General features: G+C 36.8%; 1 protein-coding gene across 1 annotated transcript; it reads right to left on the bottom strand.

The window, feature by feature from the left end:
- Nucleotides 1-612: 612 nt before the first annotated feature.
- LOC121236053 lies at nucleotides 613-27143 on the bottom strand. Its single transcript, XM_041132545.1, has 15 exons — nucleotides 26583-27143; nucleotides 26394-26455; nucleotides 24633-25538; nucleotides 24360-24426; nucleotides 24193-24255; nucleotides 3479-3542; nucleotides 3291-3384; nucleotides 3087-3170; nucleotides 2916-3005; nucleotides 2764-2791; nucleotides 1922-2452; nucleotides 1782-1843; nucleotides 1444-1553; nucleotides 1271-1358; nucleotides 613-1186 (listed from the first exon to the last, which is right to left on the bottom strand). The coding sequence occupies exons 1-15, from the start codon at nucleotides 27028-27030 to the stop codon at nucleotides 872-874; spliced, it is 3012 nt and encodes a 1003-aa protein (XP_040988479.1). The 5' UTR covers nucleotides 27031-27143; the 3' UTR covers nucleotides 613-871.

Here is a 27143-nt window from a genome sequence, read left to right as displayed (position 1 = left end):
ACATTCTATTTCTGCTCGGTTAGCTACCGGGGTTTGCACAACCCTACCATGGGAGTTAAACATAGTATTTGTTCTGATATGATAATATAAGATGTGATGTTTCAATTTATGCTATGCTAAAGGGATTTTGATTATAAATATTTTCGAACTTTCGCTCTAATATTTTTGATAACATGTTCTGACATTGCATTATGAAAATATTATTCTGATTCTGCATTTTGAAATAAAATATTTTGTTTCTGCATTCTGAATTCTGTAAATGCTCATGTTTACACACTGAGTTTGAGCAAAGAACCATGGCCACAACTGGCCTTGGGTCTCCTTAAAGCCATGGTCGTTCGTGGCCTCAAACCCACACCATGTCGTTGCCCGTGGGTGTCTCATACCTTCAAGAAGAAAAAGTGGATAGAAGAGAAGAGGAAGAAGATGAGGCAGAGAAAAAGACGTTCTGCCTACTATAGGGTTAGGGTGACGATGGAAGAGGAGATGAAGAACAAAAGAAGAGAGAAAGGAGAGGTAGAAGTCGAACGACATAAGTAGAGTGATGAAAGTGCCACAATTATAAAGTGGAATGAAAGTAAAATAGGAATATAGTATATAACAATGCTCATCGATTAGACATCTCTATTCTATAATTCTACAATATCTTAGCACTTGGCAGCTTTTCATGCCATTCTAATTTGAATTCATATCATTGAAAGAGATACAAAACTACAAAAGGAAACTATACAAGGTGATAAAAGGAATCTAGCTAAATGGAAAAAGCATGGCTGATATTTTGCAGCATTACAATGGAAATTGAAATCATAAACCTAAGGGTTGAGAGCCAAAATACATGGCTTAAAAAAGCGGAAACCCTCCATAACGCTGATCAAGCTTGGTCCCCAAAAATGTTCACAGGTTCAATGCTGCTTTGTGTATATAAAGATTGGCTACTTCCAGAATCCAGGTTAAAACCGTGCCTCCGCAGCCTCTCCCTTCTCAGACCTTCACGGCATGGAGCAAAGAATTCATGCTGGAGAGCTTCCTCTGTGCCAATCCTCACTCGAGGGTTCACCGCTAAACACTTATCCACAAGATCAAAAAGGGATTTTGGAATTTCCTCCAGAAATTCTAGTCTTTTTGTGTTTGTTTCACACCAATCTTGCAACTTTATGGATGGCAAACATTGTGTACTATAGAGATCCTGCGTCAAAATGATCCTATTCAATACAAGGTATCTTCAAATTAATATATAACTGACCAAATGGCTATTATGAATGATGAATACCACTGGGAATGAGGATTCACGATTGTGTAGCTTAGCAAGTTCCCATAATTCTTCACTGCCCCTCAACTTTGCTATGTCTTTTATGTTCCTGAAAATAGCAATAGCGCTATGGTTGGCCAAATGGATTATGAAGAAATACCAAGACAAAAAGCCTTCCGAACAACGATTCTTACTGTTCAGGATCACCAAAAAAAGGCATTCTTCCAATAATCAGGTACAGTAAGGTGACCCCAGCAGACCAGATATCAAGCTTGGGGCCTTGATGTAAAGACTTGAACAAGACCTGCATTTATCACTAAAAACGTCAGCTCAACCTTTCCAGTTGAAAACAACAATTGAGGAAACAATAGGGTTTATATTTGAGAAACTAGATAATTTTAATGATACAAGAGCTTGAAGCTCACTCAACTAGCATCTTAATTTTCAAGTCTAGGCAGCATGATGCTGCAACAGGACAGACCGTTTATAAAGCAAATTAATCAGTTATTAAGGTTCATTTATATTTTTTCACCTCAGGAGCCCGGAAGCCTTTGGTTCCAACACAAGGGCCTTCTCTCTTCTGCTTTCCATCCCCTAATAACAAATGAAACATAATCAATGGGAAGAATACAGCTTGTTCAGTCCAGTGTCCCAATACTGCAAGAAACAAACCTTTTTTCTTTGTTGAGCCAGCACCAGTAACATCAATTACAGTTGAATGCAGGGGCATAGGAGTAATATATACAAGCTTGCTATCCACTTCTCTAGGAGAGGCAGAAACTCTCTTTCTCATAGGAGATGGAACACTTTTTGCCTCACAATTTGGGCTTTGCATTGCCTCCTGCAACAGGCTGATGAGCTCCTTCCTACCTTGGCATGGCATAGGTTCCCTCCACCTTTCTGCTGGAGGAGTCCTGGTGCTTGTCACATCCTTGGCTGAGGTTATGCCTGACATGCCATCTGCTTCTTGACTTTTGATTGCATTCCAACTACCCAAGTCATTATAAACCTTTGCTTGCCCGTACACCTTTCTTTTCAGATCCTTTGGATCTAAAGTTGACTTTGAACCTCTTGTTCTCTCCAAATTGACTGCTTTTGAAGTTTTAGCAGCTGGGAACTTCCCACTTTTGGTTGGAGAAACAGATTTGGAATTGGGAACCATAACATGATTGATGCTAACATCTCGTCCCATCCTTGACTTGCCTATAAAAGTATATAGATGAACAGAAAGTTTGAATTCTCTGATCATGTGAAAGTAGACCAGAAGGCATCAGATGAAACAATTATATATATAGCATATAATTTTTGGGGTGGTATCAATGGTATGAGGGGGGCGGGGATAGGGTTTAGAAAGCAAGGGTCAACTTAGTTATTTTCCTTTTCTTTTTCTGTCAGACTAGCTGTTGTGAATTAATTAGAACTAAAACTGGACGCATTACACAATCAGATGGTCATTACAATAAATTCGTGATACAGTAGATTAAAACACGAACTGGAGAGAAAGAAGGGCTTACTGGTGTTCCCATACTTGTAATGCAAATCCTATAAAAACCAGTAAAGAAACACAATCATGAACCAATAAGATTAAATTATATTGGAGAATTGAGGAATATCGGTAAAATAAACTAGATGGGAACACTAGTATAACAGGAAAACTGTAACTAACCATGGCAAGGTTGAAATCAATAAGATAACCTTTATTGGCCTTGCGAGAGAAAAGGAAATTGCCAGGTTTAACATCTCTATGAACTATTCCCTGCATAGAAAAAAAAAAAAAACCCTGAACGTGTGAGAAGTAAGCGAATCCATGCAAAACATACGTGTAAACTATATTTACCTGCTTGTGGAGACTTGCAAGCGCTCTAAACATGCAATAGCCATACCACCGGAGCTGAAATACATCTATTTCTTTCTTTAACACCTGAAAATAGGGCACAGTCAACATGTTTTTTATAAGTAGATAAGTAGGCACAGTCATCATCAAAAACAAAATAACCAAAAGAAAAATGGAAAAGAATAGATGAGAGCATCCAATAATTACCTCAGGCCTATCATGCTCAACATGCTCTAGAACAAAGCAATCAAAATTTCCATTCTTGAAACAACCCTCGTATTTTATAACAAAGTTTTTACCCCTGAATTAAAATAATACATTTGCATATCAGATCACAAGTTCTTGGCTTCAGAACACAATGCAGTAATCTAAGTGAACTTAAATGAAATCCTTACCCAAATCGCTCCAGCATCTTCAGTTCATTGTTAACATGGTGCTTATGAGCATTTGCATGAGGGCCTGCAGATCCATTATAATAAAACTAGATCAATACATGGCATCTTTGGGTAATGAGATGAGATGAGAATTACGTGAATAGTAGTGAAATGATTTGAGTTAAGTTGTTTTATAGGGTTTTGGGAAAGGAGAAAGAAAAGGTTGAATAAAAATATTATAAAGTCAAAAAATTGTTTGAATATAATTTTTGTTTTGAAATTTGAAAAAGTTGTATTGTTTTTTGTGTTTTGTTTGGAATCTTAGGAAAGTTATAATGAGATGAAAAGGTTGAAAATTTGAAATTGAGAAGTATTTTGTGTTTGAGTGACGTTTGGAAAGGAAATTATGAGAAGTTTTGAGATGAGATGAGAATTTCTCTAACTTCCCAAACAACCCCTACTCTTCATCAAGTGTCTCACACTTTTAGTACCCCACTATTCCTCCAGAACACAAAATGTAGTGGAATTTTTGTGATGTCATTGGCTACACCATACAGATTTGGGGTTGAGTGCTGGGTGCAAATACGCATCTAGGTGTCAAACTCTTCTGGTTTGGACACAGAGATATGGCTAAAGATCTAACTATACATTAAGTTCAATATGAGGCAAAAATGAGGTACATATGCGTCTTAGGATGTCCAGCATTCTACCTCACTCAAACATAACTACTTAGTAACAAAGAACTAAATTAAAGGGCATATTTGATGCATCTCTCATACTTAAATCCAACTCATATCATGTCCAACAAATGTATTAGCCATTCTTTATTGTCCATGTAAAACAGCCTATTTTAGACATGATTATGGCATGGAAGCTAATGCATGAGAAAATGAAATCAGCAGAAACATATTATTTATTTTAACACAACAATTTGTCAACATGCTTGCTATTCCCCATAACAGTATTTGCAATCATATCGTTACCATGCAACCATACCATCACAAGGATGACTTAATAAGTCTAAGAATAATGGTATTCATACAACAATTTTACAATTTATTATTTTACAACAAACCTAGGTAATAATGCCACTTCATAAAAAATACTAAGTTTTATTTGAATTTCAAATTTTGTATAGCCACCCTCCATTTAGAACGGAGTCATAAAAATTGTTTGAGGGTGTATCGTTACTCTAATCGGATGTTTGTGAATAATTGTAAAAAAAAATTTGGGATCAGGTTTTAATAAGTTTTATAAAATGGTGGTACCCATTGCAAATATGTTTAGATGTAAGAAATTTTTAAATGGGTTTTATGGAGGATATATAAAAAAAATTTAAAATTTTTGTTTTTTATTTTTAGTTTTTTAGAAAAACCAAGAAGTCACCCAGGGGTAGCCTATCACCATGAGGGGGCCATCTTGGTAGCCACGAGGCAACCCAGATCGAGTTGCTTGTGGTGGCCATAATTCTCTGGCCACCCAACGGCCGGAGGAGCCACCACAGGCGGCCCAATCTTGGCCGCCTAACCTGACCACTGAGGGCGTGACCTGATCTGGGACAGCCCTAGTGGCTAGGCAGCCACCAAAGGTGGCTGATGCCATCTTGCCTTTTATACAATTATAATAATAAAACAATATTGTTTGGAGATGGGTTTTTGAGTTTTGGTGTTTTGGAAAATTTGAGGAGTTTTTATACTATAGATGTAATATGTTTGGGAATGAAAACGTGTGATGACCCGAGTTTGTCTAGACATGGCCCATAGAATTCATTCTTGGTTGTCATGGCATTTTAAGAGCCTTAGTTACTTTGGAAGGCCTTAGTTACTTTGGAAGGCCTTAGAGTCTATGATTTAGTGACTCTAAGGCCCAATAGCTTTAGGCCCATTACCCAAATCTTAGTCACTAGTGCCATGTGTCATGTAAGTGTTACACTTCGAATCTAGACTTGATAGTGGGATAAGAGGGAGAGAGAAGTGTAGGAAAACACCAAGAAGTGGTTTGGACGCCTACCATAGAGGAATTGCCACTTGTCAACATACTAGAAACCTTCTAGATGAATCAAGGGACAAAAGGAACCTAGGAAGACTAAGGGATTTTCGGCTAGCCCATCTTCCCACATGCCTAGACCCTTGTCTTGGCCCAAATTCAAGTTCCAAGGTAGATTTCTTGGGAAGTGAAGTCTAGGGAAGAGAAATAGAGCTTTTCTAGAAAATCTGCATGGAAAACTGAAGGGGGGCATAAAGGATTTCAAATTTGGTCAATTTTCGCCAAGTGTCACGCATGCACTAAGCTTCTAGAAGATTAGATGAAAGGACTCTTGTATAAAAGGACAAATATGCCCTTAGGGTTTCGGCTAACACACTCTCAAGGACCTCATTCACTTGCCACTTGTCACTTAGACTATCCTTAGACCAATAGCACATGAGAAGTCACCTAGGGAAGGAGCACTAGGAAGATGAAACATCAATTTGGGAAATGGAGGAAGGAGTAGAAGGCTTGGGCAATGGCACATGCCCAATGCCACTTGTCACCCATGCCAAAGGTTGCTTGTAGGAAAAAGGAAGAGGCATGAGAGGTTTTACAAAAGTACCCTTGAAGAGATATTCACTTGCTTAAGAAAAGGGAGGGCATAAAAGGAAAAAGGGAGGGTTTTGGCCAAGGGAAGAAGAACCCACATGCCACCCAAGCTTTTTGTCTTCCCAATGAAATCCAATGTTGGGGAAAACCAAGGGACATTTCGGCTAAAGAGAAAAAGGAAGAGGGAAGGGCCACTTGTCTTGCATGCAATGGACTTCAAAACAACCAATGAATGATTGAGGAAAATTCTATAAAAAGGGAGAGGAGTCACACGCCCAAAGGCTTTCCCCTTTTGCCATTTTCGGATTTTTACATGCTCTCATTCTCTCCACACTCTCTTACACGACCACTTAGAGATTTCCACTACTTTCTCTCGGTTTCTTTCCAACCAAGTAAGAGGGTTCCTTTTCAAGAGAAGTTTTCGCCACCCTCAAGACTAGGAAAGGTAAGGATCAGTTTTTCTCTTAGTTCCACACACACAAGTCACTTTCTCAATCCAAAAGTGAGATTCAAATCTCATAAGATTTCCAAATAATAGAATACACACTTTCTACCCGATTTCTTGAAAAATGACTTAGGGTTTTTAAGAAACTCTTGAAGCCGAATAGTGGGGGGAGTTCATCCTCCATGTTTTCGACCACCACATGTATTTTAGTTTTACTTTAGGTTTTGTTTTACTACATGAATGGAATAAAGGGGCTTTTGACCTAAGAACTCTAAAAGCCGACTGGTTTAAGATCAAGCGATGCCCTAGATATCCTCACACACTCAAGAACACAAAATAGGGTTTTTAGATACTCTTTCTAATGTAGTATATTCAGATTTACAGCTTGCTAGTATTTCTTTACATGGATTTTTGTAAGTATATACTCAACTTACTCTTGATTAATATTTATATATGATTGTGTAAATCCTTTCATTGTTATGTTTGCTTTGTTTGCTATTTCTTGTTTGTTGATTTGAATATGCTTATATGATCTTGGAATATGAATATTACATGAATGTATGATTCGGTTTTAAGATGAAAATGGCAAGAATGTCCTATGCATGTTTCGGTTTTAAGGAAAACATTGTGGTCGAGTTGTGTTACTTGATGATTCGGCGATACCATGTCTTAGAAGTTTTGGATCTTGGCCAAATACCATGATTTTATGTTTTGTTTCGTTTTGCTTTGATTTCTAAACAATTATGTTTGAAGAAGAAGCATGTTTAAGTGATGAATCTTCTTATTTTGCATTTATATGTTTCGGCCAAGACCCTTTTTTATGGGTTCATGTATATGTTTTGATATCTCATGTGGTTTATGTTATCATACTATGAAATGAACATGTTATGCTTGATTATTTCATGCACAGCATTTCACATGTCATATGTCAAGTGTAAATAAGCATGTTATAAGTCTCATGTCACATGCATTTGAGAGAAAAGTGTTTTCAAATAAAAGGGTTTTAAAAGTTTTATCACAACCCCAAGTGTTAGGGCGGAGGAATGTCCTAATGGAACTCCTTTATCCACTCTGGAGTGCTTAAGAATAGAGGAGTAACTCTTGGATCGAAAAAGTACCGTTGACGAGTCTCGAATGGATTCTTTTCAAAGAATGCCAAAGCAAGGAAGCACCTAACGCTAGTGGGTGCATAAGGCACGTAACCCGACGAAGTAAGGTCGAGTTAATATGAATCTCTGTTTATAACGTATTCATCATGGTATACGGACCGTTGATGGTGCGGTAACTAGCAGGAACACGCGGTGCTAAGGGGAACTGTGTTGTATCCACCCTCTAAACAAAATAAGAGCTTATGTGATAAGGATCACTCGATGCAAATATTGTTCTGATAAGACAAGTTCTAATTAAGATCACGTGAGTAAGAAAGGTTAAGAAGTTTTTCTGAAAAGTTAAGTGTTGTTACAAGTCAAGTTTTGGTCAAGCGCATAAGTCAAGTACATGTCCATGCACGAATTTCATGATATACCTCTTGTATGTTTGTGTTAACTGTGGTATATTGTGTGATTACTAGTTGAAATTTCTTGAAATCTCATTGTGGTAGTTTCCACTACCATTCCCCAACCGGAATGGTAGAAGTTGTGACAGGTGTAGTAAATGACGACCATGACCAAGAGGAAGAAAATAGCACCTCCTCCTCCGGAGAGGATCATGCCTAAGATGGATGTAAGTCAGCCTGAGCCCTCCATCCTGGAGCAACTCGAGGCCATCGATCAGGAGATCACTGGTATACTTGAGTTCATTGAGGAATTCAAACGGCGTAACAATCGGGACAAAGATAAGACCTTGGAAAAACGTGTGAAGCCTAAACCCTCTTGAAGAGAACGGGAACCTAAAGTTATTTTGTGAAAAAAAAAAAAAAAGGAAATAGGACTTATGATTTTAGACCTCAACTTTTGTAGAATTATGTTTTGAAGAGGTCCTGTGTTTTGGGAGATTTAAACTATACTCTATGATTTTGGGACGTTATATCTTTCTGATACATGTTTTATGTTTTGGGCAATGTTGGGATATGATATTAGTACGGTAACATGTGCTTTGCAATTGCTTATCGCGTTGCTTAGATTATCCGACCTCTACTATTTTTTCGCTGCTACGTTATTTCATACTGCTAGTGTACTTAGGTGCATAGCATATTATCTGTCATGTACGAGGAGTATGTAACCTTATGTTACATGTCCCAGCGTCTCAGTCACTGTCCAATCCCAAGCAAGAGTTGGGGACGTCACAAGATGTCTTTAACTATCAAAATCTTTGAGGGGATTTTGGTTGCCAATCACTTCCCAAGTCTAAAGGACCCCAATACCTCCAACCCCACCCACTCCCTTTTATTTCTTTGCTCATTTCTTGATTTTGAAAAAGTTGTGCAAGTAGGCAAATGCTAATGATGTTATTACATAGGAGCACCATCTTATATAATGACCAAGAAAGCCCAAGTCAAGTACAAAATTATACTCTACCAAGACTATTAATATAACAATTCGAAGTTCCTTGAAATCATTATAAATACCAAGAACTTCTCCCTCTTAGCCAATAGAAGATCCCCTCTGCTTGCCTCCTATATTCAATCAAAGCTATTGCAATCTTCCCTCATAAATCCGAACGTCCTTGTTAGGCCATTTTGTTGCAGGTCGCACAACTCAAACCCCACATTTCAAATTTGTTTTGGAATGTAAACCCAAATGTGACTAGGCCATTCCTTAGGTCATTAGTCGTTACAAAATCCTACATGTGTACAATGTCAATCGTCTCTACACGTGGATGACATTGGAGAACAGAGGTCATTTGGTCCAAAAATAATCTAAGATATGTGTGAGAAGATCAATATCATCTCTAAAAGACATAGCCGCATAAGAATGACAGAAGAAGAATGCATACTGTCAACGACAAGAGTTACAATCAGAAGTTGGAAAGAAAGTATAATTAAAAGGGGACAATGAGGTTTGAAAAGAAGGGAAAACTAAGCTCGAAATGCATACGGCCTTTGAGATACTTGAGAGGCTCAAAGCAATAGCTTATAGACTTGCAACTGCCACGATTATCGAGCATTGACAACATCTTTCACATATCGAAGTTAAGAAAGTACGTTAAGTATCCTTCTCATGTATTGGAGTACTAACCACTTTAAAAGAGATTTCAAGTGGCATATATTAGGCAATCCCTTAAAAGAGATAAAAACCCTTAAAGAAGCATATAACAAGCAACCAAATTAAACCCTACGGACTTTAAAAAAAATGTGTCCAAGAGGGGAGAAAAGCAGAAACTTCAAGGTAAGCATGGTTTGCACATAAAGGTTTTGGAAATTTTGATGTGTCAAGTTATTCATAGCATGATTAACATGAACTACAGTGTTGATCCAAGGTTAAAGGATAGTTTTGTTAGAGATTAAAAAATGCAACTATGATTGTATGCAAAGAGAGTGACATTGGTTAGGAATTCTGCTACATCCGAAATTATAGTTTTTTCTACAAAAACTAGCCCCATTTGGATAGTGAAAGTGTTACATAATTTCATCTCATCTCATCATTACAACTTTTTCAAATTTTCACACAAAATATAATAAACAATTCAAGTTTTTCAGATCCCAAAACAATAATAATATAAAAAAATAATATTCTCATAATATTTTATTCAACTTTCAACTTTCATCTAAAACCATCTCATCTCATCTCATTATCCAAACCACACCTAAATGTGCTCTTTGGCAAACCAATGATTAGATTTTGACATTTGATATGTTAGGCCTACCCTATTAAATTTTATGACTTGTGGAGGTCTCGTTTTAGGCAAATGTTATCAAGTTGAGATTTTTACGACTCATACTTGAATTTCCACTATTGGCTTATCCAACCTTCATTGTGATAAGAATTAGGGTATAATGAAAGAAAGAAAAGTTTTTGTAAAGGCCACATGTCAAACAGTGGTTTTGTAGTCAAATTAGGATTAGGGTTTCATAAACTGAATTGGAAAAAAAAAATTAAGGGGAGTTGAAGCATTAGTCTTAAGTTGATAATAGACATTTTGGTGTGAGAGAAAGTCTTAGGATTTCAAGTAACTCAATTGGTGAAGATCTAGTTCTTTTAGATCGCAACTCAATGAGAGAAAGTATTTTGTTAAGACCCCACTAGATTGCTAATCAAAATTAAAGAAGCAAGAAAGAATAAGAGACAATGAATTTGGTTTTACGAGGAAACAGGACCTCCAAATATGGCAAAAGCCTTGTAATTCTTCTTTGTATTTCCCCCCAGAACATTCGATCGGTACATAAACAGAAAACTATAATAGAAAAAAATTTAAATGACTATAGTTCCCTTAACATGATGATAGGCCCTCAATTAACTATCTAAGGGACCAAGCTCCATCATGTGAATCTTTTAAATGACTTGCTACTACAAGCCCAAATACAATTCGGCCCACAACTTTGTTGTGAAAAAGATGACACACAAAGCAAAAGCAAATATAAGTTAATCAATCACACGATACAAAATTAACGTGGTTTAAAACATATGCCTACATCCACAGAGCTACAAATAATTTTATTGTACTGAGGAATTACAAAATATATTTTGAGACGAATTCTTGTTGTTCAGAACACTCAAAACACATACTATTAATTAAGTACATATCTATAGTGTCACATAGCGACAACCCTAATTTCACTTTTTTGCATTATTCGTTTGAACAGAGTGTTAAGCATGCCTCGAGCGAACCCACTGTCCGACGTTCGCTTGAGCGAGTCTCAAACTAACTCTCTACTTGAGCTTCGCTCAAACATCAAGCAAACTTTCTGCTAGTTATTCATCTGCACTCCATGGCCCAAGCCTCCTTAAAAAATCATAACGCATTATTGTTGGGTCAGGTCATCAAATCAAACCAACACAACAACAAACCAATCTCCACAAACCCAACAGACTCAACAAAGGTCTAATAGCACTTAAACAAAAACAAGCTAAGTACTTCTACTTTGGCTTCTCATGTCGTGAGGGTTGTCTAAACCCTAGCTCCACATCATCTGCCCCCCTCCCTTCAAAAGACCTTGCCCTCAAGGTCAAGAAATTGCCAACATAGTTGTTCAATCGGCACTCAGGTATAGTTCTCTTTAGGCTCCCTACTCCATTTAACTAATAATTCGATCAACGGTCAATTTTGAAACTTGGTCATTCTACGATGCAGGATACACTAGTTCAACATGGAGGGCCCCATGGGGGTCAAGCGGAGGTAAGATTGGAAACAGGGCCCAAGTATTTCTTAAAGCAAGACACATGGAACACTGGATGCACCAAGGACTCCGACGGCAGCTTCAGTTTGTAGGCTACTTCCCCAATTCATTGCAAAACCTCAAAGGGGCCAAAATATCGAGGGGAAAGTTTGGAACTTGGGCGACGGGCAACACTATGTTGCTTATATTTCTAAAGCTTGAGGTATACCATGTCTCCCACTTTAAACTCTCTCATGGTATGTTTCTTGTCATATTGTTTCTTCATGGATGCCTGCACTGTGAGTAGATTTCTTTTCAATATAGCTAAGATCTCCCTAGATTTTAGGTGAGAGTCCACCTCTGAGTTTTGTGTAGTCCCTACAACGTACTGTAGAAGAGTGGGTGGTGGGACACCATATAGGGCTTCAAAGGGGTGAGTTGGGTGAAAGAGTGGAGGTTAGTATTATACCAACATTTATCTTCACACCCCCATGGTAACCAAGTCACCCACTCCTTGGGATAGTGACTGACAAAGCATCTCAAATATTGCTAAATTCCCCTGTTTACAACCTTAGTCGGCCCATCAGATTGAGGGTGATAGGCTGAGCTATAGGATAGTCGAGTGCCATGTAGCCTAAAAAGTTCCTTCTAGAAAGACCTTGTGAAGGTAACATCCCTGTCAGTGACTATAGTAGAGGGCATTCCATGGATCTTAAAGACTTGCGAAATAAAGAGTTGAACCACTATAGTTGCAGTGTAGGGATGGGAGAGAGGAAGTGTGCATATTTTGTAAGGCAGTTTACACCACCAAAATTACGAAATATCCCTTGGATGATAGTAGGGACTCAACAAAGTCCATTGAGATGTCTGTCCAACTTTTATTGGGAATTACAAGGCTTGAAGTAGGCCAGCAAGGTGTATATTTTATGATTTGCATTTCTGACGAGTATGGCATTCCTTGATGTAAAGTTTGAGGTCCTTCATTCCCGGCCAATAGAAGTCTGCCTTGGCCCTGTGAAGGGTTTTGTGGTAACTAGCATGCCCTCTCCATAAGGGCTGTCATGGGTGTAATGTAAGACTTGTGCCTTGAAAAGGAAATTTTTTTATAAATAAATTCTCCCTTTTTTTCAGCAATAAACCATTCACCGAAGTAGATCCCTGGTCCAAAAGTTGCCTTTGTTGTAGCTTCTCGCAGAGTTCAGAAAGTTCCATGTCAGTTTTGTAGGAGGCCTTGAGATCTTAGAGCCATATAGGGTCCAACACTGTGATCCCTGCTAAGGAAATCTCCCCCTCAACCTCAGGTTGCCTGGAAATCTTCCCTTGTATTCAATAGAGAAATCATATCGTATTAGTTTCCTTATCCACTTCCGTTGGGATGAAGCACCTATTTTTTGATCTAGCAGAAATTTCAAACTCTGTTGGTCTGTCCTTACAATAAAAGGCTTGCCCAAAATACATGGTCTTCATTTGTTTACTACATAAACTAGAGCCAATAGCTCCTTTTCATATGTAGATAGATCAAGGACTTTCCCCTTGAGGGCATGGCTAAGATAAGTCAATGACCTGTCCTCTAGCATCAATACAGCCCCTATGCCCAATCCCTTATGAGAAAGGGTTTAGAAAAATTTGCTAAGGCTAACACTGGAGGTTTAGTCATTGTTGTCTTCAGCTCCTCAAAAGCCTTAAAAGTTGTTATAGTCCATTGAAAAGAGTTCTTTTTTAACAGGGCAGTGATAGGTGCAACTATCAATCCATAGTGCTTTATAAATTTCCTGTAGTACCCTGTCAGCCCTAAAAGAACCCTCAAGGACTTAAGAGAGATAGGTAAGGGCCAATTCACCATTGACTGAATTTTAGAAGGGTCGGTTTTTACCCTTTCAACTGAGACCAAATGTCCCAAATACTCTATCTCCTTGCACCCAAATCTACATTTACTCTTTTTGGCAAATAGAGTATGTTCTGCCAAAGTTTCCAACACAACAGTCAAGTGTATTAAATGATCTTGAGTTTTACACTATATCAAAATATCATAAAGAAAAAAAAAAAAAAAAATCATGAACCTCTTCAAATAGGGCTGAAACACCTCATTCATGAGTCCTTGAAATGTGGCTGGTGCATTAGTTAATAAAAAAGGCATCACTAGGAACTCATAGTAGCCATGATGAGTCCTAAAATGATGTCCTCCTCCCTTGCCCTTATTTGATGGTAACCCGACCTTACGTCCATTTTAGAGAAGATGGTAGCACCATGTAATTCATCAAGGAGCTCATCAATGATTGGGATAGGAAATTTGTCCTTGACAATCTTCTTATTTAATGCCCGGTAATTAATACACATTTGCCAATTCCCATCGGCTTTTCTAACCAATAGTACAGGGAAAGAGAAAGGTGATTGACTGAGTCTAATTACCCCAACAGCCAGCAATTCCTAAACTATTTTCTCTATTTTTGACTTTTGATAGAAAGGATACCTGTAGGGTCTAACAGATATAAGAACAGTCCCTTCCTTGAGAATAATGTGATGGTCATGGCTTCTTTTAGGAGATAGCCCTTTTAACTCCTAAAAAACCCCACTAAATCTCAGCAAAACCTCCCCTACAGCTAGTGATATTGCCACTTCCACCTCTTCATGCCCCACATCAGAAATTTGAAGAAGCATTCCTCTTCTTTCTACTTTAGTGAGTTGGGACTACAACCCCAGCCACTCAGAATCAACTCCATCCACCCATTTTGAGTGGCTGGGGTTTAATTCCATGAGTATGATTGATTTCTTATCCTAGGTGAAAGTCATTGTGAGAGAAGCAAAATCCCATAACACAAGACCCAAGGTTCTGAGCCACTACATACTGAGGACTATATCACAACCCCCCAGGGGCAATAAGAAAAAACCAATAGTCAATAAATGCCCTTGCAGCAAAATTTCTGCTTATTGTAGCTTTCCTTCACTTTTAATTCTTTCCCCATTTGCAACCCTTACTTCGATTTGTTCCATAGAATTTTAAGTTAAATGGGTCTTGGAAATAATAATGGGATCATGAAAGTTGTGGGTGATACTAGTGTCCACCAAAATGACCACTGATTGCTCCCTGACCCTTCCTAACAACCTCATTGTCCTTGGGTTAGGAGACCCAGCAATAGCATGCAAGGAAATTTCAGGTGCTTCACCTCCTTGCCCTTGAGCAAAAATCCCTTCTTCTTCCAGCAACTACTCATGTCCATCCACCACTTCATCTTCCTGAAAAAACTCTATCCCCTCCATGACATACAGCCTGGCCTTCTTACACTTTTGGCTTGGATTCCATTTTTCTTCGCAATAGTAGCAAAACCCTTTATCCCTTCTCTCCTTCATCTCAGCGGCACTCACCTTTTGCATAGGAAAAGAACCCTTAGGAGGAAATCTCTTAGAAGCTGTCCTAGCTACAATAGGTGATGAACTCGAGCCCCCTCCTGCACTTGAGGATCCTGGTGAGGGTGCATTAAAACGATTCAATGGCTTAACACTCCTCTTGGAGCTGTTAATATACTCTTCCTGGATTTTAGTTAATCCAAAGGTAGAGTTCAAGGTGTGGGGTTTGAGCATTCAAGGCCATTAGGAGAGCAACTAAACTTACAATTTTCTGAAAGACCCCTAAGCTGATGGGAAAGTACCTCACATTGGGTCATATAAGCTACAACAATAGAAGTTTGTCTCAACCTTGTAATAGCCTCCATGGGGTCATCGTAAGATGAGCTACCAAACCTAATTTGCAGTGCCTGAGTGAAGGAATCCCAAGTATGTAGGTTGCTCGATTCCTCTGCATCTTGGAACCAAACTAATGCATCACCCTCCATGTAAAAAGAGGACATTAAAATTTTCTGATGGTATGGCATAGGATGCAATGCAAAGTAATTGTTTAGCATATACACCCACCCAATGGGATTTTCGCCATCAAACCTTGGGAAATCCAACTTGATGGAGCAAAACTGCATACCCCCAAAAGCCCCCAAGCTTTCAACCTGAAACTTCTCTTCATGAACTCTGTTATGCTATTGTCGCTAGTGTGGGTTTTGCCCATTAGTGTTTCCAATAACAAATTCATCTTCATTGCTAAATCATCTAACGATTACCAATGGTTCTCCACCCTTTTTGCAGGTCCTGATGTTGTTTCATCCACAGCACCAACTTTTCCACCTCTTTGTATCTAGTACCTTCGGCCATTGCTCACTGCTCAGCCCCTTGGGATCGATTGCTCTGATGCCAAATGTTAAGAACCCACTAGATTGCTAATCAAATTAAAGAAGCAAGAAAGAATAAGAGACAATGAATCTGGTTTTTCGAGGAAACAAGGACCTCTAAATATGGCAAAAGCCTTGTATATCTTCTCAGTATTCTCCCCCAGGACTTTAACATAAACAGAAAGAATAACAAAAAATAATGTAAATGACTACATTGCCCTTAACACGATGATAGGCCCTCAATTAACTATATATCTAAGGGACCAAGCCCCATTATGTAAATATATTAACTGACTTACTACAAGCCCAAATGCAATTCGGCCCACGACTCAACAAAGGTCAAACAACACTTGAACAAAAAGCAAGCTAGGTACTTCTATTTCGGCTTCTTACGTCGTGAGGTTTGTTTGAAGTAGGGGTGATAAACAATCTGGTCGAACCGAACAAACCGACCGGACCGAGACTTGGTCCGGTCGGTCTCGGTCCACATTTTAGAGGACCGAATAGTTTCAGTCCGGTCCACGGTCCAGGGTTTTTCCGGACCAGACCGAACCGAATGAAAAATTAAAAAAAAAAACATTTTATATATATTTTTTATATAATAATTGTACAATTAACAATATAAAATTTTAAATATGTTATTAATACTTGTTAATATTCTATAAATTAACAATATTTTATATATATCTTCATCTAACTTATCACTATTAACAATATAAAATTTTAAATATGTTATTAACACTTGTTAATATTCTATGAATTAACTAATATATAGTATCAATTAGTTAATTACATAGTAATCATATAAATTAATAATATAATTTTCATCTAATTTATTATCATTGACCATATAAAATATTTTTTTATTGAATTTGTTACTTAATCCACATTAATAAGTTACTTAATTTAATTTAGTATTTTAAATAAATATTTTTTATTAATTATTTAATTAGTTAATTACATAGTAATTATATAAATTAATAATATAATTTTCATCTAATTTATTATCATTGACCATATAAAATATTTTTTATTGAATTTGTTACTTAATCCACATTAATAAGTTACTTAATTTAATTTAGTATTTTAAATAAATTTTTTTTATTAATTATTTAAAAAAATAAAAAAAATTAGGTCGGACTTACTGGACCGGACCAATAGGCCGAACCGACTGGACCGGACCAGACCGGACCATTTGCACCCCTAGTTTGAACCCTAGCTCCACATCATATTTGTACCTAGAATTTTGAACTTTAAAAAAGGCATATATATGTATGTCATTTGTTTTCTAGAAATCCTATAATGGTCTTTCTGAATTAAGAACCCAGTAATGTGCAGGAACAAGAACAATAAGGCAATAAAACTGAAAAACAGAAAGAACACAAGATCAAACCAAGAAATCTACTTTTGATTTCCTGAGAGAGATTTTCGAGTAAACTCCAAACTCCTTACAACAATGAAAATTCACTTCGTAGTAAAGAAATCTACTTTTGATTTCCTGAGAGAGATTTTCGAGTAATCTCCAAACTCCTTACAACAATGAAAATTCACTTCGTAGTTTACTTTTTCCAATTCCCCCTTCCATTTACAAGAGTCTGTTATTTATACTAAGGCTACACAGTAAAACGCAGCCGTTTTAATTCAACTAATCACTAAAAACAACGACTATCTACATTTGCCAAAATGCCCCGTATCATTAAACGCAACACACCGCTTCAAGTAGCCATTTCTTTCTTCAGACTTAAACGCAAAGCACCATTTCAATTCTTTAAATAACCATTATCTTTCAAATAGCCGTTAAGCCCCATACTTCCTACTACAACCCACTGCTTCTTCAGAAACTCACCCACGACAAAGTCTTCTATAAACTATTCTAAAAAGAGAGCCATTACATTCCCCCTCCCTTAAGACTCTTGTCCACAAGACATTATAAATAAAAAATAAAAAATCTCTTAGAGAACCTTACCCACTAGGTGTGCATAAAGCCTTCCCAGGTTCCATAAAGATTCCCATAAACTGTCCTCAACAAGAGCTCCCAACCACTTGATAAGGACCTCGGTAATAGACTGATTACCTTGTTTCTTCATTCTCCTCTCTAAAATTAATTCAGGCTCTGATTGAATCTATCGAGCTACATCAATTGGAGGAAGAGTTGGCAGTGGAGCAATGCCTTGACCCAATTTCTTTTTTAAACATGACACATGGAACACAGGATGTATGGAAGAAGAATATGGCAACTGTAACTTAAAAGCAACAGATCCTATCTTTTCCAAAACCTGAAAAGGTCCATAAAAGCGAGGAGCAAGTTTCATATTATGCCTCAAAGAAACTGATTTTTGTCTATAGGGCTGTAATCTCAAAAACACCCAGTCACAAACTTGAAAACTTCTCTCAGACCTTCTCTTGTCAGCATAGAACTTCATTCTGTGTTGAGCCTTATGAATGTTTTCCTTCAACAAGGATAAAATCTCCTCTCTAGACTTCAACTAGAGATCCACAGCTTGATTACGAGTAGTACCAGGCACATAAGACAGCAACTTAGGTGGGGAATATCCATAAAGAGCTTCAAATGGTATAATAGTTGTAGTAAAGTGAGTTGTAGTGTTATAACACCACTTAGCCATGGACAACCAGGCAAACTATTCTTTAGGCTTCTATCCAGCATAGCATCTCAGATAAGTTTCCAAGCTTTTATTCAATGCCTTAGTTTGTCCATCTAATTGTGGATGGTAGGCTGAGCTAAAATCCAATGAAGTACCCTGCAAAAGAAACAATTGCCTCCAAAAGGAGCTGGTAAAAATTGGATCTCTATCCGAAACTATAGATTTAGGCAATCCATGGAGTTTAAAAACTCCAGAAAAGAAAACTTGTGCAACCTTAGTTGTTGTGTAAGGATGTGATAAAGGAAAGAAATGAGCAAACTGTGTTAACCTGTTAATAACCACAAACACCACAGAATAGCCGTTGGATGATGGCAATCCTTCCACAAAATCCATAGAGATGTCATGCCAGGGAAGATCTGGAAGAGGTAATGGTTGTAGTAAGCCAGGATATTGTACATTTTCATGTTTATTAACTTGACAGATTTCACACTCTTGCACCAGTTTCTTAATATCTCGCCTCATGCCTTCTTAAAAGAAATCCAACCTAGCCTTTTTAAGAGTTCATGGTAGCCTACATGGCCTGCCTGTGGGTTATTATGAATGAATTGCAACATTTTTGCCTGGAAAGGTGAAGATGGCATCATAACCAATCTTCTTTTCCTTAACAATAACCCTTGCTGCAAAGAATAATGTTTAGGACCCTCTTGCCCTTGTTGTAACTTAGATAAAATCTCAGAAGTTTTGGGATACAAGGAGTAACTATTCTTAAGTTCCTCTATCCACAAAGGTGTAGGGAAAGATATTAGAGCAACCGTGGCTAACTCTTCTTCATTTCTTCTAGAAAGTGCATCAGCTACAACATTTTCCTTGCCCTTCTTATAAACAACTGTAAAATCATATCCAATCAACTTGGAGATCCATTTTTGTTGTGCCTCAGTCCCTACCTTTTGCTCAATCAAATACTTTAAAGCTTGTTGATCAGTCTTTACCTTAAAAGTATGGCCAAGCAAGTAAGACCTCCATCGAGTCACTGCAAAGACAAGAGCTAACAACTCTTTCTCATAAGTGGACAACAATAAGGCTTTACCTTTCAAGGCCTTGCTGTAGAAGGCAATTGGGTGGCCCTCTTGCGTAAGGACAGCTCTCATCCCAATGCCTGAAGCATCACATTCAATAATGAATGTTTTGGAAAAATCTGGTAAATTTAAAACTGGAGGATTGCTAACAGCTTTTTTCAAAGCTTCAAAGGCAACTGCAGCTGTTTCATCCCAATGAAATGAGTTCTTTTTTAACAAGGAGGTCAATGGGGCTGCAATGGATCCATAATGTCTTATGAATTTTCTGTAGTAGCCTGTAAGGCCCAAAAACCCTCTTAAGGATTTCAAAGTTTTGGGGCTAGGCCACTACACCATGGCTAAAGTCTTGGAAGGATCAGCTTGTACCCCCTTACCTGAGATGATATGGCCCAAGTATTCGATTTCAGAGGCCCCAAATTTACACTTTGACATCTTAGCATACAAAGTGTGTTGCTCTAATACTTGCAAAACAAATTTCAAATGATGAACATGCTCTTCTATATTTCTGCTATAGACCAGTATGTCATCAAAGAAAACTAATACAAACCTCCTCAAAAAGTGTTTGAATATGTCATTCATCAGCCCTTGGTAAGGCTGAGCAAAAATCCGACAATCCGACAATCTGACTCCGAATCCGACTCCGCACCAGCTCCGCTCCGAATCCGCTCCAGCTCCGACTCCGACTCCGACTTGTCAGAGTTAGAGTCGGAGGTTTTTTCCTCTTGGAAGTCGGAGTCGGAGTCGAAGTCATTGATGAACCGACTCCGGCTCCGCTCCAACCCTCCAACTCCGCCTCCGCCTCCGACGTGGCCCTCCGACTCCGCCTCCACTTCCGATTTTACACATTTTATAAAAAGATGTGTTTTTCTATATATTAATTATTTAAATTTTATACAACTATATCTTATATAGTTAGTTAAACTCAATAATATACTAGTTAAATAATATATTTATACTATAATATATAGACTAAATTGACTAATAATAGTTTAGTATATGACTATATGTAAATATCATACTATTACAAATTTACAATATTACTACCATGTAACACTAAATTACTAATGCATAAATATAATAGCATGTAATACTAATGTATATATAATATACTATAAACACTAAGATGCATAATAACATCAACATGTAATATTGTAATACTAATGGTAAACACTAATCTATAAATTTATAATAACATATAATACTAATGTATAATAACTAAAATATTATTCATATAAATTACTAATAGTATTAATTACCATATATAAATTAGTAAACCACTTTAAGCCTATATATAAATTACTATATAAATTACTATAGTATTAATTACTAATACTATATTACTATATGATACTATTAACTATAGTGATATACTAGTATTAGACATTAGTGTACTAATACAATCAATGATATAGTTAGTATAATATTTATACTAATACTATAATATAGTTATACTAAATTAAAATCACTATAGCAAATACTATTATATAAATATGCTAATCACTATAACTAATACTAATACTAATATAGACTATAGTTATAACTTATAGTATTATAACTATACTAAATCACTATAACTTATACTAATATAATTATACTAAAATTTAAATCACTATAACTAATACTAATATAGTTATATTACTAAAGGGTACTATTAACTATAGTGATATACTAGTATTAGTATACTAATACTATTAGTGATATAGGTAGTATAATATTTATACTAATACTATTATATAGTTATACTAAATTAAAATCACTATAGCAAAAGTTTAATCAAAAGTTAGTATGTTACTTGTTTTATTTAGTTATATTTTTTGTTATAATCAAAAGTTTAATTAGTTTAGATTGTAATGTTGAGAAAATTGAAATTTGAAAGCCCATAAATTTTTTTTTTTAAACAGTGGGTCAAATATGAAGTTAAAAAAGATAAAAAAAAAAAATTCAAAAAATCAGACTTCGCTCCGACTTGTCGGAGCGGATTCTGTACGTCTCGAAGTCGGAGTCGGAGGTCGGATTCGACCTCCAACAAAATCGGAGTCGGAGTCAGAGGTTGAGCCCTCCGACTCCGAAACAGTCGGTGCTCAGCCCTAGCCCTTGGAAAGTTGCCGGTGCATTGGTAAGCCCAAAGGGCATTACCAGGAACTCATAGTGCCCATTATGAGTTCTAAAAGCTGTTTTGGGAATGTGTTGCTCTCTCACTCTTATTTGGTGAAACCTAGCCCTCAAATCCAACTTAGAAAACACTTGTGCACCAAAGAGTTCATCTAAAAACTCATCAATGACAGGTATTGGAAATTTATCTTTGATAGCTACTTGATTGAGTGCACGATAATCAATGCACATTTTCCAAGTACCATCAACTTTTTTTACTAGTAAAAAAAGAGAGCCATTATAAATCATGGGTTTAAGGTTACGCCTATATTATGTTTTGACTTCTATAATATAAATGAGCTTTTCCTTTTACCAAAAAAAATGGGAATGAAGAAAAAATGGTTCTCTTTTCATTTGGTATTTTGGCTTAAATTCTTTGACTCCTCGATACTATTTGCATCTTGAATCTGGTTGTGAAATTTTATAAACTAGTTAATATTACGACAGACTTCAAAATAAATTTCATTTTTTTTGAAGTTCTCAATATGATTTTATGTATCATGAGTTTTAGATAGTATGAAACATGGCAGGAATTCAAAGAAACAAGGGTTAAAATGCTTTAAGGTTTTCACTGAGCAAATGACAAAAATCTTAAGCGGGATGATTGTTTAGGACTAATTTTATGTGATTTGGAATTATAGTGAATTATATATGAATGCTGCAAGCAGCAAATGCTGGACTGTGGAATTCTGCAGCAAGTTCCAGATTGTGATTTTTAGCTTGTGACTAATATTTCATACATCAAACGATTTCCAAATGCTACAACGTTTGGATAGGTGAGAGCCCTAGATGTTAAGAATAAATTGGTTCAGATTTGAATAAATATAATGAGAATAAAAGGATTAAAACCCAAGAGTGGATTTTGGAGAATATGGTCTCGTTTGGATAGTCAGATGAGATGAGAAATTTGTTAATACTAGAAGATGGTTTGTAGATGGTAGTGAAATAGTTTGAGTTAAGATTTGTATTGGGTTTTGGGAAAGGAGAAAGAAAAAGTTGAATAAAAATATTATAAAGTTAAAATATTGTTATAATATAACTTTTTAGTATTATTTTTGTTTTGAGATTTGAAAAAGTTGAATTGCTTTTTGTGTTTTATATGAAAGTTTGGAAAAGTTGTAATGATTAACAATGATTAGATGAAAAAGTATGAAAGATAAATTGAAAAGTGTTTGAGTAGTGTTTGGATGTTGAGATGAGATGAGATGGAATGTGATGAGATGAGACCAACTGCTTATCTAAATGGGGCCTAAGTGTATTGCGGCATAAGGTTGTCATTTCTAAAGAGTTAAACATTTGTGGCCCTTAGGAGATGCTTAAAGATGGATTATAGCATGGATTGACAGATCAAATGAGAATAATTCAAGCATGATTAAGTGTCTGTTATGTTGTTCATGTTATAAGGGAGTCATTTATGATGGATTAAATAGATATGTAGTATGGCCATGTTCAAGAGAAAAAAATGTTACTTTTTTTCTCAAATGAATTCTCACGCAACATGTTATGTTACATGCCTTTTCTCGTAAGCCCTTTTCTATGCATTTTTTGAATGATATGATAGTAAAGTTTTGTAAATGCTTTAATGTGATCCATGTGCAATGAATATGTTTATGTTATGAAAGCTATGCGAATGTTTATGAAAGTTATGATTATTCTCATGTTATAAAATTATGAGAAAGAACGAAAGGAAGTATGGTGGTGAATTAATATATCTCTTTTTATGAATGTTCTCTTATTCCATATAATCTAGGCACACAAGGGTTATAACATCATACAGTAAATATTTTTGACAATGTGTTGGTGATGTTAAATGCATTATAGAGATGTTTTCAGATAAATCAAGGTTGATAACATTCTTAATGTATGATGTACACTCCTAAGTATTTGACTTTTTTTTTTAATGTCTTAGGTAATGATAAGAACAAGTCTGCAGACCACAGATAATAGATTGAGATAAGTGTTTATCACATAGACTATTAGGATTTAGGCTTGTTCTAAAACATTATAGTTTTCCCTTAAGTTTTGATATTTCAGTTTTTTTACATGCATTACTTTGGGTGAGTTTTAATAGCGATGGGCATTGTTTGAAGTTTATCATGTTTATAGAACTCTTGTTAGGTGATGTTATGAAAATTGTGAAGTAACAATCCTAGCTTTGACGGAAAGGTACTTCTTGGACAAACAGTATTAAAGACTTAATTTGGAATGTTGCATGACTGATCAAAGTGGAAAAAGTGGAAAATTTACAAGTCCCATAATTTGATGAGACAGGCTAAACTCTTTTTTTTTTTTTCACCTGGACTGCAAACTATTACTCTTGGTACGTTGAAAGTCCAAGATTATAAGCAAACTATTATAATGCTGACTTTCAGATATAATTCATATTCAACTATGAAGTATAATGTCATCACTTACATTTAATTGCAACGGTAATTCCGTCACTTTTCCTCCGTGCCCTGTAAACAGTGCCATAACCCCCTGCAAGTTTGGGTGTAGTGAAAACAATCAATAATCAACATATCAATGAATGGTTTACCAGAGGTGTGGTGGATATAAAAGGAACGTAATTGAAGTTTTAATACCTGAACCTTCTTCTTCTACTACTATATAAGATTCAAAATTTGGAATCACTTTTGTCTCTTGTTGATCCTACAAAGTAAGCATCTATAGTTATTAAAACTAACAACAGTGGTTAAGCTCATTTTTTCACTTTGGCTCAGAAATTTAATGAAACTGGCATGTATCCTGGCTCCCAATACTCTTTCCATAGATTGGACTAAAGACCCAATTGTTAGGTCACAGAAAAAGGCAACCAAGTACAACATGGGATACAGATATTCCAGATGAGAACTTACCTTGGGAGGAACACTAGTGTTTTCCCTTTTCTCCTTAATACGCATGTCAACATGATCACGCTTTAATTTCTGCACCGTGCTGATTGACGGCTGATTTCTTCTACACTGCCGCTTCTCTTTGGCAGAACTAACTGCTTTATTACGCTCCAAAAACTTGGAGGAAACATGCAGTGTTGAAGACATCCAATCCTTGTGTTTTGTCTTCATTTTTGCAGAGGATTTCAATGACTGCTTCTGAGCTACAGAAAGATCAGCTCCTGGAGAGACAGCCCAAGTTTCCACGTGTGTAGCTTTATGCTCTCTTTCTAAAGAAGAAATCATATCAAAAGAATTCACCTTCATCTCTTTCGAGTCATTTTCAGGTAAAATGTCCAAAAGGAAAGTATTAATTGGCAGTAAGAGACTTTCTGTTTCCCCTTGAAGGCTTCCAGAATCAATAAACTGTTGATTCTCCCTGCCTTCCCGAACTCTTTCATTTTCAACTATCTTAAATTGTGGAGCTCTAAAACCATCATCAACATATCCAGACTCTAAAGGAGATATATCTCTATATTTAAAATCTTCTTGGAAACATATTTTACTGAAATTTTTCGTACTTCCGAGACCACTTTCATTATTTCCAGCATCTTCACAAACAACTATATTATCCAAAATGGTATTTGGAAGAGCTGGTCCTGGATCAGGTTCACATGCCATTATTGGCATGTTAGTCTCCCTTTGTAGAAGCATGCTTGTATTATTGTCACCTTTTAAACGTTCAAGGTTCTTCACTTTATATGTTGATTGACCTCTACTGGAATTAGGATACATGGGGGGAGTGAACTTCAACTTATTCACAATTACTTCCATGTCACCTGGCGGCACATTTATGCTCCTACACATATTGTCAGTCATATGAAATGGTACCTGCATGAACAATATGATTCAGAGGCTGTTGGGAAGAATGATTTGATTGGTTGCACCCATTAAATGGAAAAAATTATGTTTGTGAAAACTGATATGACGGAAAAACCTTGAAAACATTTTGTTTCCCGGTTTGTATTCACAACCCATCTCAACTCATCTCACTACTATTTATTACTATTCATCAACTTTAACTCACAAATCTCACTACTATTCACAATCCATCTCAACTCATCTCAACTCATCTTCGAATCCAAACGATTAGAGAAAACAGAAAATAGAAAGGGAAAAAACTGCTTACATGAAAACCATTCACTTGCTATCGGAAGAGAGATGGAGATGTCACCTAAACAGAGTCAATTAAAGGCCATTACAATATTCTTTTTATTAGGTGAATAATTAAATACTATTGAAAAGTACAACCGTAGACTTTTTGTTTCAACACTAACCATAAAATGCAAAAGTCGCTTGCAATTGGATAAATCCTTTCTTTTTTATGCTAGCAGGGCAACACTACCCAATGAGATGACAATAGCAAGTGTAATTCTGCTACCACAATGAGGCACAAGGGACCTTCACCATTTTAAAGATGTGTAAAATAATGACGAAAGAAAAGTTCCAAATCCAGTGCTGCAAGAACGATGGAAATTGGAATTGTGGTCAACTTTAAACATTGACTCTGTTCAAAAAAAACGTCCGCTGGAACCTCACATAATACACCAAAAAGTCTAAAATTAACAAAAGCAATAAATCCAAACCTAATCATATTGAAAAAGCAAGTAAACGAACTAAAACTTCACTTGATTTTATTTAACAAAACCTATAAAAAAGAATCGAATAACTTTGATTCAAGTGTACCTTTGGAGAAACATATTGAATTGTTTTCCGTATACACAAGCGCGCTGGTTCCTCTTCTTCCGCTGTGATTAATAACCAGAATTACCAATGAAACAAATTGACACCAAAATTGAAAAAAAACAAAACAAAACAAAAGACCAAAGAGTCTCTAAATAGAATAAAAAGAGAATACAACGAAATCCTACTTACCAGCTCCCGAATTCAAAATCACTTTTCGTTTTGACACTGGGTCTAGCTCACAAACCGAAGACGAAATGGGCTTGCGCTTCCTAGAGTACATTCTTAAAGAGTGCATTTTATCCCAAGACCTATTGGCCCCGCCCACTCCCATCCGGATCCGCGGCGTCAAGTCAAATATCAAATTCGAATTCGACGTGAGCCCCGCGAGAGCAGTGAGGGCGACAGGAGAGAGAGTGACGTAGAGATTGCGGGTGAAGAAGAGCGGCGAGCCAGGGATTGAGCAGAGGGACTCGATGAGCTCAGGGGAGACGGAGAACAAGGCGCATCGGGAAGCGAGCTCGGTGGGGCGAGCCGTGCGGCCAAGCGAAAGGAGGAGGGCGAGGAGGTGCCACGACTTTTCAGAGTCGGTGGCAGAGGTGGTTAGGCTGAGTTCGGAGTCGGTGAGGCGAGTATCCATGGAACTCCAGATCTGAGAAATTTTGGGTTTGGGTGACGCTTGGTAGAGAGATTGAGAGAGGCGGGAATGTTGCACAAGTAGGGTTGGACAATTCGCACCTACCAATTTCCCGC

Source organism: Juglans microcarpa x Juglans regia, chromosome 6D (assembly GCF_004785595.1).
Source record: "Juglans microcarpa x Juglans regia isolate MS1-56 chromosome 6D, Jm3101_v1.0, whole genome shotgun sequence".
Classification (NCBI taxonomy): Eukaryota; Viridiplantae; Streptophyta; class Magnoliopsida; order Fagales; family Juglandaceae; genus Juglans; species Juglans microcarpa x Juglans regia.
The sequence above is the reverse complement of the archived record's forward strand: the minus strand, read 5'-3'. Positions and strand labels throughout refer to the sequence as shown.

Bases quoted from the DNA above. Each gene is read 5' to 3' on its own strand.
- LOC121236053 (XM_041132545.1), bottom strand. From the start codon at position 27,030: ATGGATACTCGCCTCACCGACTCCGAACTCAGCCTAACCACCTCTGCC. The intron at 25,539-26,393 runs GTACACTTGAAT...TTGTTCATGCAG, and splicing joins TTCAATATGTTTCTCCAAAG to GTACCATTTCATATGACTGA. The intron at 1,844-1,921 runs GTTTGTTTCTTG...ATTTGTTATTAG, and splicing joins TGGCTCAACAAAGAAAAAAG to GGGATGGAAAGCAGAAGAGA.